Genomic DNA, 20,695 nt, shown 5'->3' with positions numbered 1-20,695 from the left:
TACCCTAAAAGAGTTTTTCATTCATATTTAACATACCTACATCAACAATCAATATATACAGCAACCGAACGGCCACAACTTACACAACCTTTACATAGTTTAGATCCAATAGGAATCTAATCTAAGAAGCCTATCCGTTACATTGAGTTACTATATATTCATTGAAAAAGAGTGAACAATAAGGCTAATTATAGGCCCAAAGCCTAATGTAATCAGGCAATGAATTCAGTGGTAAGAGCAGAAATCAATCACCTGGTACAATCTTGATGAAAATTTTACACTGATAATTTACACAACTACTAAGATGAAAATTTTATACTGATCCGAACCAACTTACCCTATTCAAAACAAGCACAAAAAAGGAAGAAAACTCATGCTTGAAGCATCATTGCCTCCTTGATTTCATCGTCTAAGCACAGTAATCATCCAAAAATATCCATAAGTGGGAGATGTTGGATTCAAATTTCATTGGTAATATTATAGCTGTTAAGAGTAGGAAGGAGTAGCTTCTGATGGCCCTGCTGTAGAATAACTTTCAGGTTGAGAAGGCTGAGAGAGTGCAGCCACGGCCTTATTCAAGGCATTGTCGTCTTTAGAAGGATGGGCTGTTGAAGATGTGGTTTTGATTTTAGCTTTTCCTTCAATAATTTTTACTATCTCAGACATGGTTGGCCTGAGAGTTGGTGATGGATTAGTGCACATCATTGCTAATTCCAGAATGGCAGATGCTTCTGTCCAAGAATAATCTGTTCCAAGTTTTGGATCAACTAGCTCCATCAAATTACCCTGCTCATGCAACACGTAAGCCTGCAACCAAGCCAGTAGATGTTGATCAAATTCACAGTCATTCAAATAAAATGACAACGGGGCAACTGTTTATTAGGCCTGTGCATCAATGAATCAAATTCAGAATTTCTGATTTGAGGCTTTACCAAATCAAGAAGGTAAACTGTCTGATCACTTGGCCTGTAACTAGCACTGTTTCTCCCACTCACAATTTCAAGCGTAACAACCCCAAAGCTATAAACATCTGCTTTTGGTGTTAAGTAGCCCCGCATTGCATATTCTGGTGCCATATATCCCCTACAAAAGAACACTCATATGAGAGGATAAATACACTCATCTGAAAGAAAATATGTATGTGTAGCAAAAGCTTCAGAGTAACAGGTTGGAAGAGATTAGCAGGATTATCAAATTACGTTGTTCCAGCAATTCGCGTGATGACATGAGTGTGTTCCTCTTCATTAAGCTTTGCGTATCCAAAATCAGTTATTTTTGAATTCAACTCCTTGTCCAAGAGTATGTTTGTGGGCTTAATGTCCCTGTGGATAATCTTCAATTTGGACTCTTCGTGCAAATAAGTTAAACCTTTGGCTATCCCGAGGATAATTTTCACCCTCGTCGACCAGTTTAGTCTCGATTTAAGTTCCTCTGAACCTGCAAATGCAATGTCATTATTTTATGAAGTACTTCAGAATTTTTTATCAAACATATGAGCCTTGGTGTCCTTACGGAATAATGCATAGTCAAGAGAATTATTTTCCATGTATTCGTAAATGAGTAGGAGCTCGTTGTCTTCTGCACAGCATCCCATTAGCTTCACAAGATTTGGATGTTGTAAAGCTGAAATTGTGCCAATTTCGTTTACAAACTCACGTATTCCTTGCTTTGATTTTCCTGATAATTGTTTTACTGCAATTGTAGTCCCATCCGAGAGCAGGCCCTGCATTGATGAGAGACACGCCCCATATTTTACAACTGGAAAGAAAACGTGAACAGGTTCTTTGTATGTTATATGTGTAGAGGTGGACGGTTTAGATGAATTATCATAGTTATAATTCATCTAAACTATATTCTTAATAAGCAGCAGCTCAATCCAGGGCCAGGGGAACGATATGATGAATAATCAGAATTCTAAAATCCAACTAACCTTATAAACAGGTCCAAAACCTCCTTCACCCAATTTGTTCACAGCATTGAAGTTTTGAGTGGCATCTTTTATTTGACGAAAGGTGTAAACTACTCCGGGGAACAATTCAGTTGCTTTTAGTTCTTTTGGTATGTGTTAGCATTTCACAAAAGAGGCAAACAGACCAAACAACTTTTTTAGTGAGTTATGCAAATTTATATTGAAATAATAACCAAACCAAATTCCATATATAATTGTTTCTAACCTCCCTTTGATGATCTTTTGCCACCAAGATAACCCAATTTCCAGAGTACAAGCAAAAATAGAGCAAGAAAAACCAGTGATGATACTGCTATCACAGCCTTAAGCGCAGTAGACAGTGTTTTTTGTTGTTTAGGAACTACCATCGAAGTATTGTTGGTTTAGAAAGGACACTGAAGGAAATGAATGACAATATTATATATATATATATATATATATATATATATATATATATATATATATATATATAAATAACATACCTGGCTCTACAGAAATAGCTGAAATGAGGGGACCGTAATTCGGTGGGAAGAAGGTCGAGCCATTACCAGACCAGTACAAGTGAATTTCAAGATGGGATTCTATAGAAATATTGAACGGAATGATTGTGTCCCCATTTTCATCCGGTTGTGTTTTTGCTATATCGTAGCTTTTCCGTACATTCCTCCCCTGAAGTGACAGCTTTCAAAAAAGAACTACAATGATGATAACTTTTAACTTCATATTACTAGCCCCAATAACTTGCACATTTTCATCAAAACACTCTCCAATTTGCTAATATTTTTTTATCAATTCTTTACATAATTTTTTTTTCCACTTACCAATCAAGTGCCGGAGAACATTTTTCAGGAAATTATTTTCCTTGGAAAACCACCACAACAAACACTCTTTAAATATGAATGATCATAGCAGCAAATTGGGGAGTATTCAAACGAAATTTTGAGTAATAATAATGTCTTGAGTGTTACTTGAAGCAAGTAAGATGAAGTTAAAATTTAAGAAAGTCATCAAGGAAAATGACTTGGATCCGTCCACCAGTGACGGAAGTCATATTTCTATCTTTTAATGGAAAACATTTGCTTTCCTTTGGTAACTAAACCCTTCTTAGCATATATTATTGTACCTGGATGTCAACATCAAAAATTCGTTTAGGTCTGATGGGAGGAGAGCCTTTGTTTTTACTTGATCCTATCTCAGCAAAATGTAGTTTCACTGTGTAGTCTCCCTTGATGAAACAAAATCCGTAGTATTTTAGAGAGATGGGGGCTACACGGGCTGTTTCAAGTAGAACTGCTGCAGTCTTGGGAAGATTACATGGATCCTTGGCTGTAAATGGTTGTTGCCTCTCATAGGCAAGACCCATGCTACTATAACCCCAACCACCTGTTTTGTTGAAAAAAAACGTTGATGCTCCATTGGGGCTCACATCAGCATAGTAGGTCTTTCCATCTACATCAACTTGCTCCCCACCGCAGTTGATAAACAGCTGTTTATCTGTGAGACAAGTAACTACCCTCATTCCTTTTAGTTCAGACAACTTCGCTCATATGTACACATTTTTATAGATGCGTTCCAGCGACTAATGTTTAGTATTAGCGATGGAAAATGATTTGGAGAATAAGTACTTCATACTAAGAGCAAAATATGAAAAAGTAATTATTTTTTCTTGATATGTCAAAGGTAACAAGTACAAATGAAAATCCATTTTAAAGACAATTGACGAGTAAAAATGAAAGGAGGAAGTACAATATAATAAGCAGAAGCCAAGAAAACATTACGACTACTACAGCTTGGTGAAACTCTTGTTTAATGACTTACATTTTCTATTACCGCAAAAACTGTCGCATAGATTTGTTGTGGACCTACATAAACATACGATCAGAATAGCAGCACTAGTCTATAGGAGGAAAAGAAAAGATACAAATAAGAAATGAATTAATTAGCACTCACGAATTACTTGAGCAACCTGGAAAAATGTTCCTGAAATGTAAAGGCCATAAATATATACAAACAAAGATACTATTTAACATCTAAAGTAGAGAAGTGGTGTGGTGAATTTTACACGTCCTGATTAGGTAAAGCATCGGACACTGAGGTTGTAAGTGTAAAGTTGTTTTCAGAAACATCCCTGCAAAACAATTTATGGAACAAATAAGCTCTCTTTCCAATGTTGCTTGAAAGACAAATGACAAAGATCACAAACAATATGCAGAGGTGGACGGAGTTATATCTACATTATTTGGCTTCCATAAACAGTTTTCATTTACTTTAAAGAAGACTAAAAATTCAGAGCGGACTTATATCTACCATTTTCAACTCACAGTGGGATCCTCGATCTGTGAGTTATAAAGTGGTAAGGAAACATGTGTATGAGTCTCTTTGTGAGTTTTTTGGGGCTATTCTCTTAGGTTTTGCTTGCTTGTTCATATAGGTAACGATAATCTTTGCATACAATTCCACATAAGCAATTACAAAGTTGGTCAATGGCTGCATAAAATATTTTTTGCATAATTAATGCAGTGTTTGGTTGGCTGTAAATGAAAGAAATCTCTGAATAACTAATGTAGTGTTTGCTTGGCATATTAGATTTCACACTGATATAATTTATGAGGGAATCTATGTATTGGGTTTATGATACTGATATAAAATTTCAAAAGCAACTTTTACTCATCTGTTGACATTCAAAATTGACATGGCACCAACACACTTTTAATGAATGTTTGCACTTACACGTATCGATGTGATGAGGTTACATTCCTCGTGTTCGCTAGCGCTACTAGCCATGCTGGCAATATTCCATTAAGCTTGTTCTTCCTAAGGAATCTGCAGCAACGTGACAATGTTTAATAGGTAATACTAGAAAATAGAGATCCCACCAGTTAGGCCAAGCTTCGAATGAGACAACATTATTTACGCCGTTCAACCAGTTAGCCAACGCCCACAAGCGGAGTAAAGTAAATTCAATGTATCAAGTGATGTACAATAGATAGCACAAAGTTATGGTAATACTCTAATTATCCCGAAAGTATCCCAAAAAATTAGCCGCATTGTTGTATTTCAAAAGGAGGATCATTCTCTTTTTTCATAAGGTAAAGTATTTTATTGATATGCAGAACGAATGAGCACAAGACTTAAATGCTGACAATGCTGACAAATCTACTGCTTCAATGCAAGTTAATTTTTCCTTCGGTCACTCAGCTAACTACTTTTATATCAAAAAGTCACTCAACTAATGATAATTATCTCAAAAAGTCATCACTTTAACTTTGTTTTGTTAGAGAAAAGTCACCCAACTTATTGTTTTCACCTACAAAGTCACTAAATTGCTATTTCACCTATAAAGTCATTGTAACACCCCAACTTAGGATAAGGAGTCCCACATTGGCAAAACACAGGAGAGATGTTGCGTATATAAGTAAGCAAGCCTTATTCTCTAATGATGCGTTTAAAGCCGTGAGGGTCTAGCCCAGAGCGGATAATATCACTAGTGGATTAGGCATGAATAGAATAGAGAGGCAACTTTCTATGTGCATCATATATACTCCCTCTGTCCCATTTTATTTTCCCATTGAGGCCGAACCTAAACCTGTGCTCGAGAAATAGTTGTCCATACACTGATAAGGGATGTATGAATTCTTGAGAAGAGAGGAGCCGCGGTGGTCCCCCGGACTGCCCGGATCCCACGAGTGAATCGAAAGTTAAATCTACATTGGTACTCACCCGAATCTCCCCATCTATCCTCCTGAGGAGGAGTTTGGTTTCAAACCCCGGTTCGAACAGAAGGAGTACGGCATGCTATTGTGCCTTGGATAATCCACATCTCAGGGTCAGGCACCGATGAGCACATTGAACTATCCATGTGGCTGAGATCCCTTGGTTAATAATAATTTTTGTTTTTCCGATATTTGCGGGTTCTTTAATTTTCTTTCTTCCCCATAAAGGAAATCGGGTAATTAGGTGGTATACTATATGTATATGTATTTTAGAACTCCTAATGACTTAAGCATTTTGTTATCATTTCCAATCAGATGATCCATTAATCCAACTAGTGAATTGATTAAGAAAAATAATTAATAACAAGGCTAGTTTATCATAGTGCCCCTAAGGTGACACAGAGGTAATTATTGAACAGAATAGAGAGGCAACTTTCTATGTGCATCATATATACTTCCTCCGTCCCAAATTGAGATAGGTGAGGTGACACAGAATTAGTTATTGAACAGAATAGAGGCAGCTTTCTATGTGCATCATATATACTCTCTTTGACCCAAATTGAGATGACACATTGATTAAGAAAAATAATTAATAACACGGCTAGTTTATCATAGTGCCCCTAAGGTGACACAGAGGTAATTATTGAACAGAATAGAGAGGCAACTTTCTATGTGCATCATATATACTTCCTCCGTCCCAAATTGAGATAGGTGAGGTGACACAGAATTAGTTATTGAACAGAATAGAGGCAGCTTTCTATGTGCATCATATATACTCTCTTTGACCCAAATTGAGATGACACATTGATTAAGAAAAATAATTAATAACACGGCTAGTTTACCATAGTGCCCCTATTAAATGATGTTTACATTTTAATTTGAAGAAAAAGTAATTAATGCAAAGGGTAAACATGGAACAATTTTTTTTGTCTCTTTTTGATTAATGAAAAAAGACAAGTAAAATGAGAAATCAAATTAGGTAATTTGGAACGTAGGGAGTAGTAAGTAACATCATATATAGCAAGTAAATCACATACACGCTGGGAAACACAAACACTCATGCAAAGAGAGAGAGAACGCACATATATGTTAAAGATGTGTTAATGGAGTTTGGCACAAATCCAGATAATTCATTGAAGCTCAAGTCCCTATATCATAGAAAAAGAGACAAATGTAATTAGTCAATCATGTCTTTATCTATAAGCTAAATAAAAAATGTGCACTTTGGTGTGTCTGGTGTAAAGAAAAATATTTTGAGAAAGTGTTTTTCAGCGTTTTGTTATCTTGAAATATAAAAATTATTTTTTCCAAATAAATGTTTTTCATGACTACTATTCAACAAGTAATGGAGGAATAATAATAAGTGGTAGCTACACGAGAAGAGCATCTAACTAAGGTTGATAAAATTTAACAAAACTGTATCCTATAAATGTACCTATAAACAATATCCGACTAAATACAATATTCTGTATCAATGACCAAAATAGAATATGTGACTTCCATCACTAATAGTATTTTTCCAGGCCAGCTTGTGCGCACATCGACTAATTCCACCGGATACCTGCCACCTCCTACCAGCAACAGGTATTTTGACATGTTTCTGTTCACATTTCTCTATTGTTAATTAGCATCATATCCTGCATTATATAATTAGCACATTCTCTGTGGAAAGTGTTTCGTCGCCTAATAGAGTATCATCAATACCCTAAATTCATCCCCCACTTTAAAGTGAGATGGTGGGAATGTTTTTCCTAAGCCATATAATAAGTTATATATTTGCTTTAACAAATTGAGATGGATACTAAAAGGGTAAAAGTGTGGACTAAAATAAGGTAGTTTTTCCCTATGATCAAGATACAACTTCTACACCTACAACATAATACACAGAAAAGGAGAAACACAAACAGCAAAGATAAGGAGAAACAAAATTTGTAAGAAGAAAATTGACAGAAGGTCATCTTACAGATACACTAAATACTGAAGCTCCCAGATATAATTCGGAATGGGACCACGAAGTGAACAATTCCTCAATGTCCTAGAATCAACATCATAAGTGCAGGTCAGTATCACATGATATTGAGAAACACTTGCTTAATTCATGAGGAGTCAAAGGATATTAAGCCTACAATTCTCGCAATGAAGTCATATGCCTAAGATCTGGAAAATTGTTTGCGCTTCCTCCTGCTGTGACTACATTGCTGAATTTTCTAGGCATATATAAGATTAAAAAGTTACAGAAATTATCAGCCAAAATTTTCAAAATGCTATAATAGATTCATATACTAGCTACTACAAATAAATTCATCTCCAAACAAAAATCTTACAGGAAATAGAGACTTTCCTTTGATGAGATTTTCGTTGGCCAGGGGCCTTCAAAATTATTTCCTAACATATCCCTACCAGAAAAAGAAGTTAATTTTTTAATAAATTAAACTATCCTTATTATAAATATTGCTTTCACATAATTGGGCTTACAATGAATAGAGTTGTGTCCAATTGGCTATAAATGTTGGAATTTTCCCAGATAAGTTATTCCCTTGAGCATAACTACAAAATAAAATAGGCAATATAGTGGAGACGGTGGTTGCAAATTAACAAGTTGATTAAATAGTGATATGCAAAGAAAATCAGAGTCAACGTGCACTTACAAAACAGTTAAGTTCACCAACCGCATGAAGCTTGAAGGCAATTCACCAACCAAATAATTGGCGCGTAGAATCCTGAAATCATTTGTTAGCTACTTTGACAATTCGAAGGAAGGATACACAATACTGCAGTTTTCGTTTCTTTTCTTTTTCCATACAGTTCGGATCATAAATATCATTTATTTTCTGAGATACGATATAGTCATGAACGAATGGATCCATTTGCAACTGATAACTCTACAATTCCCATGAATAAGGGATTAAGTATCTCAACCTTGTCATTAGGGATTAGCTGTGTAATTAGCTCAAAATTATAAAAATTGCTGTTATGGACTCTACTTCAGATTTTGTTATTTACTTATTAACCAACTTATCAGAGATTCGTCCCACATTGACATACTTAGATAGATAGATAGAACTAGATCTGTTGACACAAGTTAGTCCAATCCTTTCCAATATTGATAGCATTCTCTGTAGAAGAACCAATTTTGACTCAAAATAAAGGGCAGCTGGGTGCACTAAAGCAATTTTGACTCAAAATGCAAGGCCAAATTACTATTGGTAGTTGTTGGTGTCTAATATTGCGTTGAAATATGCACAATTCTCTATGTAGTTATGCTAGAAAATATTTTGAAAGGGCATATCTACGTCTATTGTCATTATCACGTATGCTACTCAATAATTGTTTGTTCATTTGCAAATAAGATTTGACTACGGCACTTCATCCTTATGTATCAATGATTGATGCCGCGTTAAAAAAATGTATTATCGAGGACAAAGGGGCAAGTATACCTTCAACTTTGTGAATCAGAGCGTATATACCCTCATTAAAAAAGCAGTGCATATATACCCTTGTCATTTAACAAATGGTGCATATTTACCCTCCTCATCTAACAAATGATGTATATTTACCATTTTTGTTAATAGATTAGATTTGTTTTTCAATTCCAAAAATGTCATGTGGCTTAAAAAATTACCTCATTCATTTTATTACCCTTTCAGACCCAACCCAACTAAAAAATGTCACTCATTACACTTTTTAACGAGAGGTATATCCACTCTAAATCATAAAGTTGAGGGGATATATATTTTTTTCTCTTTTCTCTGTTATCAAAATAGTGAACCAATGTGAAAACAATCGACTAGATTAAAACTATCAAGCTTCCGTACTTACAGAGCCAGTAGGTTTGTAAGATTCCCAAGCTGAGGTGGGATGGAACCTGAGAGTTGATTATCACTCACGTCTCTACATTAAAGTTTCAAACCAGAACAAATCAAAAATTGAGAATAGAAAGAAGAAGAGAGATAAAGAGGATGTGTAGTAATTTTCTCATCATATTCGTACAAATACATAAGATTGGAGATGTTCCCTAGATCTTCTGGAATGCTTCCATTTAGTACGTTGTTGTTTATGTATCTAAAAAGATATACCAAAGGAAAAAGAAAAAGAAAAATAAGTGTGAGCCAGACTAACTGAGTTGTTTTGCAAAAGAAGTACAAGGTAACAGAAAGCATAAATGAAAGCGTATATATGATACGTACAATCGAGATAAGTTTTTGAGAGCACCCAATTCAGGAGGAATTTGGCTCTCAAAGCAATTACTGCTTAGATCCCTACATAAGCCACATTAAGCTTGCTCAACACAATGGCGATCAATATGATATTGAATTTAATTTGAAAAAGGACAAGGGTCTTCTTCCAATTCAATCAGATAAAATAGATAAAGGATAATTACCAACATAGTAAACCACTCACAGGTTCACAAGCGATGTTAGGTTGACAAATGATTTAGGAATTGGTCCATCAAGCTTGTTTTTGCTTAAATACCTGAAGCATCTATGCCAAGTTATGCAATTGAAAATGTAAAAGTACTCACTGAGTTGTCATATGGACTTTATGGAAGGGAACTTTAAAGCTCTTCAAGGCAAAGAGAAAAGTATGGTCTAGATGCAGAGACATTCGGTGACTTTTATAACACTACTACGGAAACTTCCTTACACACAAGTACAGAATTGGTGCTGGTGCATGATGCATGTAAATGCAGATAACGTTCACAGAAAACTGTATGTTGCATGGTAGCTTCTTGTCACCGAAAACAATATGTAATAGAATTATTATTTAGTAAACTATTTCCTATTGTTCATTGAACTATATCGTGTAAAGATATAGGGAAATATCATTTAAAATTCATTTGTGCTAACTCTTGTGGAAAATAATTGCATTAATTATAATTTTTATAGAGAATGTTGTTAAATGATAATACTCACTTAGTCGGTGATATACTTGTATATGTACATTACTCACTATAAATACAAGCAATACTGGCTCTATGAACCATTGAGCCGTTCACAAAACATTCTCATGGTTTTAGATTAGCCAGCAAATCTTCCCTTTCTCATGTCACAGAAATTTCTTTTTAATAAGGTTATAATTTTATTAATAATTGGAGAAACCTTGTATACAATCTGTATATCAAAAAGGAAGAGAACCCACACCAATATATGATTTCAACAACAGAGATGACTCTTTGCTACTTGTTTTGTGCATTGTTATTTTGTGCTCTTTTTCTCTCTTACTTACCTGTTTTTTTGAGTTTAGGGTCTATCGGAAACAACCTCTCTAACCCGCAAAGATATATAGAGGTAAGGTTTGTGTATATCCTACCCTCCCTAGACCCCACTTGTGGATTGCACTGGATATGTTATTGTCGTTTAACAATAGAGATCCAATCCTCTATACAAATAGGGACCTCACGAGTGCATCAAAAGGAAACTAGAAACAAAAAACTACGTTGAAATTTTTAAAAATTGTGTTCTGCCTCTTCAAAAGCCCTCCTATTTCTCTCTTTCCCCTCCTGTGAGTCCAACTTTGCAGTTGCCTCCTTCACCGTGACCGGCTTCACCCGTGCATCCCAAACAAATTAAGAGTCACCCTCCATAACTGATTAGCCACTTTACATTACAACAGGAAATGATTTACATCTTCCCTTGGACCTTTGCACATAAAACACCAACTAATATTTATCCTTCTCGTGTCACAACAATCAAAAGGTCAAATATATTCTGGCGTGTTTTGTCGCCAATTCGTCATTTAACCTTCTCCTTACTCTTCCTAAAATCAGAATCTCACCCCTTCCTTAATACCAGCAAACAATCCTTTTTTTAAAAAAATATCAGCAATTTCCACTGCCAAAAGCCTCTTTATCTTTTCTATAACCCCAATCAATACTTATCCAAGAAGGCATAAAAAAGAATCAGTCTCTTCCAACAATTGTAAGTGAAGCAACTTTAAGTGTAGTCTAGGCTATATATACCCAAAGTCTCCTGCTCTTCAGTCGTTCTTATCTGTCAGAACACCCATTGCTTCTTGTTGGTTCCTCCATCTCAAGCCTTCTCCATCAATCAAATTCCCACAATCCCTCCTAACTTCAGTGCCTCCTGGTGGCTCTCTTTTTCTCCTTATCACCAGATCTCTGCTGACATTCCTAATAAAAGTTCGTCTCTCTCAACAGTCTGAAACTTTTTCTCCCTGACCATCAGAGTTGCCAATCGATAGTCCCTCTTGTCTTTTCCTCTCTCTCCTTTGACCTAGTGTTTCTTCACCAGCAATATCATCTGCCTTGGTCTGTTAGCCCTTAAAAGACCTCACTCCCTTTGTCCGTCCTCCCTGGTTCTCTCACCTCAGCCTTGCTCTTCTGGCAACCCTCCAGACCCATTTTTTGTCCATCAATCTCGTACTAATGGAGAATTATTTGGTAATCTTTTTCTTCTCACTATCTTAGAAGTAGTCAAAACGATAGAACGGAACATACGCTAAAAAGTCAATCATCTGTGAATAGGTATGACGTGAGATACGGCCACATAACATATTTTTCCATATATGAAATCCACTGTAGTTAAAAACACTATCTAACTTGACTGCATTGATCAACTCATGTGCAAGCTCAGATGATATCTGGTCATTTTGGATTCAAGTATTAAGTCAATGTAATAGCATTAATCTTCATCACCTAAACCGATGATTGTATAGAAGAAATATCAATCATTTCAAAGGAGAAATTGATGTAAAATAATATAGCATTTGTTTTTTTGTTATCAACCAATGTTGTATTATTTTACATCAATTGCTCCTTTGAAATGACTGATATTTCTTGTATACAATTTGTTTAATCATTGACGTGGTACACGTGCAATGCACATATCTAGAAACTGGTCTAACTCTATATTTCTTGTATGTGTTGTCTCTGCCGTATCCTAAAGATATCTTCTAAAGAATATACAGCCACGGTCTCTTTTAAGGTACTGACCATTCAGTCATTCACGCGACAAAGTCTACTCTTTTCTGATTAAAATTTTATTTCTTCTAATAGATACTATTAGCTAAAGGGTAAAAAAGGACAGAATAAAAGGTTGTAATTAGTTCCTGATTCCTGAAATTCCATAATGATCACTAGCTATTTTCTCATATCTACCTCAAGATTTGCACAGTTATATATATCTGTTTGTGGCAACAACCTAAGGAAAACAACGCCATGATAACAAAGTAAAAATTGTTTTAGTAAAGTAGTAAAACTCACATGTATAGTAAGGACTTCATTTGAAATGGTGGCAAGTTCCCACCCAAGGAGTTGTCAGAAAGATCTCTGTATAAACACACATTATTTGGTAAGAGAAGATATAAAGATTGCAGACTACAAAGGAAAATTATAATAGTACTTAATTATTTATATTAGCCGAAGGAGTTAAGCTAGCAAGTATACAACAATTACAATTTCTTCTCATATTTGCCTTGGCTCGATATAATGGTGGTAAACATTATGACGAAAACTTAGGAAAATGGACAAATTGCTTCTCGCTCCACAGTAACATTCGAGGAGCTTTTCAATCTTCTCTCGCTAGCTCCAGCCGGAAATAAAATATATCCAAACATATTAATTGTTGATATAGTAAAACACTCACAAAACAGAAAGGGATTGTAGTTGGACAAGTGATGGAGGGATTGGTCCACGAAGCCTGTTTCTGCTTAAATCCCTGAAGCATCCATCAACCCATTCAAGTTAGACTAGACTATATAGACTTTTGAAACGAAAAAAGCAATAGAAATATACATGTATATAAATCATTAATCAACATGCATGATTGATTTCATACAGAAGCAATTGAGCATGAAATATTACCGACTGTTGCATTAAGGGACTAAACTGTACAAACTAAAAGCTTCTTTTCTTGGTATTCGTATATTCCAAGAGGCAATATCTTCCTTCAACTCCTATTTCTCTTGTTTTTTTGTCTCTGTTTCTGAGTATCATTTTTTCCAAATTGTTCATTTTGTGGTTTCAAATTTTGGACTCTTCATTTAATTCTTACTTCTGGTAAATTCTCCCCTTTCTCTTCACTTCTGATTCGGCTGCAAGTTTATTCATTCTGATCGGATTCCTAATCTTCTGCATAATTTATTATTGCTACAGTTTTAACCTGCATGTGGATATTTCTATCTGATTTGCACATTAATGTTTGAAAATAGATACCAGCTGATCCATGTAATTGACGAATTGTATACTATTATTTTGGTTTAATGGTCGTTGATATCTTTTTGGCTTTGTCGCACTAATTAGTTACTGAGCTTCTACTAGGAAGTAAAGTCTATAGCTTTTGAAGGCAAGCAGAAATGCGTGAATAAGGACAATTTGACAAAATTTGGAATTATTCAAGTTTTCAATTAGCAAAATGGTCTACTTTTATTCTTTCATCTGTCGAATTAATACTTGATCTTTTCATATATAGGTCAGATCGATAATCAATTTGTCCACATATAGATCGGATCGATAATTGATCTGTCGGATTGATAATCGATCTATTGAATTGATAATCGATTTGTCTATATATCGGTCGGATAGATAATAGATCTGTCTCCAAATAATTTTGGTGACCGTTCTTGTCTTCCTCCCAGGGCGGCAAAATGGATAAAATATACTGTCATTTGTTCGTATTATCCATTTTAAATGAGTTGGATATCCAATTCATTAAAAGTGGGTCAAATATGAATATTCATATTATTGTTTTTAAAATATGAATAATCCATAGATATTCATCAATTACATTCTTCTTAAAATGTGACGTATGTGAGGATGTAATACTTTCTAAAGTATACTTATTAAGAAGGTGCTTGAAATGAATAAAAACTTTTTAAAAATTAAAAAAATCTTTTTTTTTACTTTTTATTTTTTTAATTTTTGTTTACTTTTTTTTAAACTTTTTTATTTTTAAATTATTTTTTATTTTGAGACGTAAAATTAGATCAGACTTGGGACCTGACTTTCGATCTGAAATTCAGGACGTGACATCTATCTCAATTTGAGACTCGATTATAACCCCGATTGAGGATTCGAATCTTGACTATGTGCCCGACCCGAGACACAACTACGATTCGAGACCCCAGCTCTTGATTTGAGAGAAAACTCTCAAATCTATCTCGAGACCTAACTTTCGACACCGATTTCAGACTCAAATCTGGACACTAACTCAAGATTCGAAATTCAAATCCCACTATTACCTCAATTTGAGATACGACTACGATCCGAACTTGAGATTCAGATTCATATTTCGAGATCGAATATTCAAATCCGTCTCGAAACCTAACTCCGACACCGAATCGAACTCAAATCTCAACACAAATTTGAGACTCGAGATTCAAATCACAACCCCAATCCAAGACCCGACCCATAATCAAAATCAAACTTTAAGCTAGATTCAAGATTCAAATTTTGACCTCGAGATCACTTATTTTTGAGAAAATATTTTTTAGAAAAACACAATATTTTCTTTCATACCAAACACAGCCTAAAAGAAGAAAAAGAAGAATATATGTTTGTAATATAGGAGTATTTTCTTCTTTACATAATAAGAAGTAACGGATAACGTCCATATTATCCACTGGATATCTATTTTATTCATATCAAATATGGAACAGATTAGATATCTTATTCATGTTTACATGACTCATTTTTGATTGACCACTATCCAACTCGACTGACCCATTTGCCACCCCTACTTCCTCCTATGAATTTTTTGAAAAGTAATACTTCCTCTCTCATTTTTACTTGTTCATGTTCCACTTGTCATACACCTTAAAAGTAGTAAGTAAGTAAATAAATAAAAATTTTATTATCTCAATTTTGTTAATTATAAATCATTCAACTATTGAAAAATAAGCAGTATTTAATAACAAGAATAAAATAAACATAAAATAATAGTACATTATTTCTTAATTTTTTAAACTAAGCAAGTAAAGTTGGACAATTATTTATAAAAAATAAAACTTTTTAACTCTTCTCGTATCTTGATACATATGTACTATATCTTGATAAATACTTACTATATGTTGATAAACATTCATTATCATTTATAACAGTATCATTATTTATGGTCTAGCATCTAGGGATGACAAAACAAAATGCAATCCTCTCAATTCATTCAACTCGTGTAGTTTGAATTGGTAATTGATCCGTTCTTTTTTTAGATCAATCCATTTCAATCTCTTAAAAATTGAGATGATGTGTAACATGAATTGATTTTTGATAATTTTTGCTAAAATATTTTATTTTTTTTTAATTTTATATGTTATATATTCTCATAACAAAGAAAAACACAATTTTATTTGATACTAAAAATTTATAAAAGAGCAATAAAGTAATTAAAACTTAGTAAAAAATAAAAGAAAAATTTCACAAACCACAACTTAAGATATCTAAATTACTAACAATTTCTACGCTTAATAAAAATTATAAATATTCCTTATTTACACACTCTCTTTAAATCTCCAGATACATGTCGTCTATTCTAAAAATTAGAATATATTTATTGCCCCCCCCCTCCCAAAAAAATAATTTGTCTTAATATCTTCTCTTCACTAATTTACTATTATTAATGTCTAACTTCCTACTCTTTCAAAGTATTTTTCAGAAAACTCTCGCCTCCCTATTATTCGTCGGAGCATTCACCGGAGAAATTAAAGACGACGACGGCTACGGTGTCTTCAATCACCGTCAATTCTTAATCCAGCAAACAATGATTCAATAGACGGCTGATGATGAAACTTCGTGAACTCCGTTAACCCATCCCATTGAAGAAAAGAGAATCTGACACTTTTAGACGAAAAGGTGTTGTTTCGAAAAGAAAAGTTGTTGAAGACACAACGAGAGACATCTTACCAGAGGTTTAGCAATTTTTATATCTGAGCATTTTAATTCGAGATACATATTTTATTAGTTGAATATACATAATTTAGCTTAGTTCTATATGTATGTTTCAGGTGCATATTCTTGTATTTGTACGTCTGATATTATTTTTTTATATATATTTCTTTCATACACATGTATATAGCTAGAAGGTTTAAAATATATATCTCTGCACCTAATACTTTTTTTGTATTGTGTATCTCTTATACGTTTATATTTCAAATCTCATTTTTTATACTAATACATCATGTCTTAGCATGATACGTTTTTAATCAATATTTATATCTCTTTTTTTCAGAATTTGAAATTCATTGCAAAAAGTTGAAAAGGAAAAATAACACAAAGAAAAAAAAAGAGAAAAACTAAAGAAAAATAAATCTGGAAGTTAAATATGGAGAAGAATATTTCAAAAAAAATTGTATTATTAACTAAATGCTTTTTGGGGAATATTTAGATGTTAATTAGAAGATCTCGATAGTAAATTACTCCTTAAATTAGTTAATTACCGTTACCTTTCATAATTACAATGGATTCGTTATTTCTTAAAATGCAACATCAATCATATATCTCTATGTATCTGAAAAAAAAAAACTAAAAATCGAAATTTTATGATTTTTTTTTTAAAATTGAAATAGGGTGTAATTATGGGAAACTAGTCGGAATTTATGTAAAACTCTTAAAATTAAACGGATTGAGCTATCCCATCCGTCATGTAACTCGTTTTCACCCAATCCATTTTGACCAAATAAATTTGGATCGTATTGAATCTTAATCCGTTTGTTATCTTGACCCATTTTAATCCACTCAAACTTAACTCAACCTGTTCAATTACCACCCGTCCACCCCTACTCGTTTTGTACGGAAACTAAGAAATTTCTGGATTATAATGTCCGGTAAATAATTTAGTTTTAAGCTCTATTCTGTATACTTTTTTCAAATTTAATAAGTAGCAAGTAATAAAGGTGGGTTTTTACCTATTTGGCTGAGCATTTTGGTATTTTAACACTATAGTTGACATGTTTACTAAAAGTACTTATCTCAAAATAATTATCAGTTTAAAGGATTAAGAGAGTACTAATTATTTTTTTTTAATTTTATCTTTAATATTAATAATTTTATAATTAAGAGGCAGTAAATTTATTAAAACTAAAGAATTAATAAGGGATATGTTAGTCAAGTCACACTATCAATTAATTTTTCCTTAAGAATTATTCAAAATCTAAATCTACCAACTATTTTAAGACGGAGGAAATATAATATCTCTTATTTATAGGAGTCAGTGTAGCAGCTGGAGCAGGCATGAGGTCGACATGCCTGCTTCAGCTGCTTCAATTGTGATTTCACGATATTACCCTAATTAATTATTAAAAGTCATTTATGTATTAGAAAATTAATAATATTTAATAAAAAATAAAATAGATATTTATGACGTGTTTGCTTGAGCTGCTTCAATCGTAATTTTATTATAGCACCCCTAATTAATTATTATATTCCTAATTAAATATTATAAGTCTTTTACATGATAACAAATTAATAATATTTAATTAGAAAAAATAAAATAGTTATTTATGACATATCTGTTTCAGCTGCTTCAATCATAATTTTACTGTATCACCTTTAATTAGTTATTATAATTCATATAAGCATTAAAAATTTAATAAAAGTTAATAAAAAGATAAAATAGATATAAACTGAAAATTAACTCTTGATGTTTTCAATTAACTTGACGACTTACATGAGACCTTCTTAAATTTTTTTCACAGGTATTTTTTTTAAGTAATTTTGATAAAGGGAGTTCATCAGCTGAAGCCGGCAGCAGATCGACATGTTTGTTTTAGCTGCTTCAATCGTAATTTTACTGTATTGCAGCTAATTAATTATTATATATAAGTCATCTACATTTTAGAAAATTAATAATATTTAATACAAACAAGTAAAATAAATATTTTTGGCATGTTTTCTTTAACTGCTTCAATCGTGATTTTATTATATCACCCATAATTAATTATTATAAGTCATCTAACTATTTTTTTTTAAAAAAATACTTAATAAAAAAATAGATATAAAATGATAATTTTACTATGTCACTTCTAATTAGTAGAATGGAGAAATTATTATAAATCATAATAATTTAAAATTTAAATTATTTTTAAAATATAATTGACTATCAATGCCACAAAAGATTGAATAAGGAGAGTAACATATATTATTTGAAAATTACATAAAAAAGCACTATAAAAATTACAATATTTAATAACTTAAAATTTCTAAAAAAAAATATTAAAAATATGATTAATTATCTAAATTTTATTTGTGTGACATAAATTGAAGCAAAAAAATAATTTATAAGGGGCCCTCGGTATCTAGTATACCGATAACAAACGGTAGTCTTTAATTTAATGCATGTAAGAAGTGGACATTTTGGTCCACTACCCTAACCAAATTTTCACATTAACTCGTAGATAGAGTAGTTGATAATACTCTTTAATGTATCCATTGTATGTACTGCTCTTGCTACAAATAGCAATTACGTCAATTAGCAAAGCAATGCTGGCTCTGTACATCATCTAGCCACTTACAAAACATCCTAACCAATATCATTATGCTATAGATTAGCCCACTAATTAATTAGTTTATCTTGCTAAATATATCAAACTATAGTTAAGAAGAAAGCAAGTAGGTTGAAGAGAAATAGGTAAACATGCATTCTCACAAGAATGTTAAATGAGTAAGATTTCCGATTTCTGGCGGTATTCTTCCGTTCAAATTGCACATTGAAAAATCTCTGCAGATTTAATAAATAACATGTTAACAATTTAGATTCAAAAACAAAATTTATGCACTATATATAATCTAAGACATTTTTAGTCCCTCTATCTTAACATCAATACATATTACGGCCTTACTGGTGTGTTTGGTATGAACGAAAACATCTTTGAAGTTTGAATTATACTTTTACAAATTTTTTCATGCTTGATTTGTTAAAGTATTGTGGAAAACATTCACTTGAGAAACATAAATCTACATATATTATATTAAAAACAAAAATCCCTAAATTCTAAAATCAAATTATATAAATATCCTTCTAACAATTATTTATAACATGAGTATATGTATGTATTGACTAATAATAATATATGTAATCAACGATGATATGTTGGAAGGTGTGTCTACTCTATTTTGTACGTAACTATCATTCAGTTAACTGTTGGTTCATGTACATCAATTAATATAAATATTATAATAAAATATGTAAATTATTTGTAAAGATAATGCAAAATTTATCATGAACAAATAGAAGTGAAGTTAGGAAATTGTAAGAAAAGACATACATACATTTCAATAACATGACAGAATGTTGTATTGTTACAGTTATCGTCACAGATAATACTTTTGCCATCACACTGTGGGTCTGAAACGCTATTGCACGCCAGTTGTTGTAGCCCCGTTGTAAGGCTAAGCAAAGCCTTAATTGCCTCTTCTGCCAAATACATAGGTAAACCATAGTGAAAAGGTAGTCCGGTTCGCTAAAACTTTCATTACGTGCAGGGTCGGGAAAAGGGGCGCAACACAAGGGTGTATTGTATGCACGCAGCCTTATCTTGCATTTCTGTCAGAGGCTGTTAATGTGCAGGGTCCGAAAAAGGAGCACACCACAAGGGTGTATTGTATACATGCAGTCTTATCTTGCATTTCTGCCAGAGACTGTTAAGGTGCACGGTTCGAAAAAGGAGCGCACCACAAGGGTGTATTGTACGCAGCCTTACCTTGCATTTCTGCCAGAGGCTGTCTCCAAGGTTTGGACCCGTGACCTCCTAATCACATGACAACAACTTATCAGTTACTCCAAGACTCTCCTTCCATATATTGCGTACAATAATAAATGGAGTAGTTTTTGGAGGATGTAATGAACTAGCTAATACGTTGTGTATGAATTAATTAGAAGATCTATATATAAAGTTTACCTTCTTGTTTTAGAAGGGGTGTCTTTGGGGTTGCAGGTGCATCAGCTACCCAAGCACTCGATGTTGTGAGGACACAATTTGTTGTGAGAAGAAGCAATATTACTAAACCTACTGACTTATAATGCAACTTAAAATCAATTGAACCCATATCACCTTCTTCTTCTTTGGCCATGCAACTTCTATATTA

At 33.1% G+C, this 20,695-nt stretch overlaps 1 protein-coding gene across 6 annotated transcripts; it reads right to left on the bottom strand.

The window, feature by feature from the left end:
- On the bottom strand, window positions 1-20,695 carry LOC107859219 (probable LRR receptor-like serine/threonine-protein kinase At1g53430). Of its 6 annotated transcripts, XM_047406807.1 has the most exons (29): window positions 20,509-20,695; window positions 20,311-20,358; window positions 19,880-20,024; window positions 19,257-19,328; window positions 13,266-13,337; window positions 12,884-12,949; window positions 10,063-10,143; window positions 9,849-9,920; window positions 9,652-9,723; window positions 9,481-9,552; window positions 8,310-8,381; window positions 8,137-8,208; window positions 7,986-8,057; window positions 7,788-7,868; window positions 7,625-7,696; window positions 6,744-6,809; window positions 4,679-4,771; window positions 4,011-4,076; window positions 3,899-3,928; window positions 3,767-3,810; window positions 3,072-3,457; window positions 2,431-2,617; window positions 2,175-2,309; window positions 1,931-2,052; window positions 1,657-1,723; window positions 1,513-1,578; window positions 1,200-1,437; window positions 933-1,083; window positions 1-807 (listed from the first exon to the last, which is right to left on the bottom strand). In XM_047406807.1, exons 1-29 carry the CDS (start codon window positions 20,678-20,680, stop codon window positions 487-489), a joined length of 3,213 nt encoding a protein of 1,070 aa, XP_047262763.1. In that variant the 5' UTR covers window positions 20,681-20,695; the 3' UTR covers window positions 1-486. The 6 variants fall into 6 exon arrangements, with proteins under 6 accessions (XP_047262763.1, XP_047262760.1, XP_047262761.1 ...); XM_047406804.1 differs by having other exon boundaries at window positions 1,513-1,723; XM_047406805.1 differs by having other exon boundaries at window positions 1,513-1,723; window positions 3,072-3,442.

The sequence above is a fragment of the Capsicum annuum genome, chromosome 2 (assembly GCF_002878395.1).
Source record: "Capsicum annuum cultivar UCD-10X-F1 chromosome 2, UCD10Xv1.1, whole genome shotgun sequence".
NCBI lineage: Eukaryota > Viridiplantae > Streptophyta > Magnoliopsida > Solanales > Solanaceae > Capsicum > Capsicum annuum.
The sequence above is the reverse complement of the archived record's forward strand: the minus strand, read 5'-3'. Positions and strand labels throughout refer to the sequence as shown.

What these genes read in the sequence shown, in the direction of transcription:
- LOC107859219 (XM_047406804.1), bottom strand. Translation starts at nt 20,680, where the DNA reads ATGGCCAAAGAAGAAGAAGGTGATATGGGTTCAATTGATTTTAAGTTG. An exon ending in CTTACTCATTTAACATTCTT is followed by an intron (nt 13,338 to 19,256) that starts GTGAGAATGCAT and finishes TGGATGCTTCAG; the next exon opens with GGATTTAAGCAGAAACAGGC. An exon ending in TGGACACAACTCTATTCATT is followed by an intron (nt 8,058 to 8,136) that starts GTAAGCCCAATT and finishes TTTTTCTGGTAG; the next exon opens with GGATATGTTAGGAAATAATT.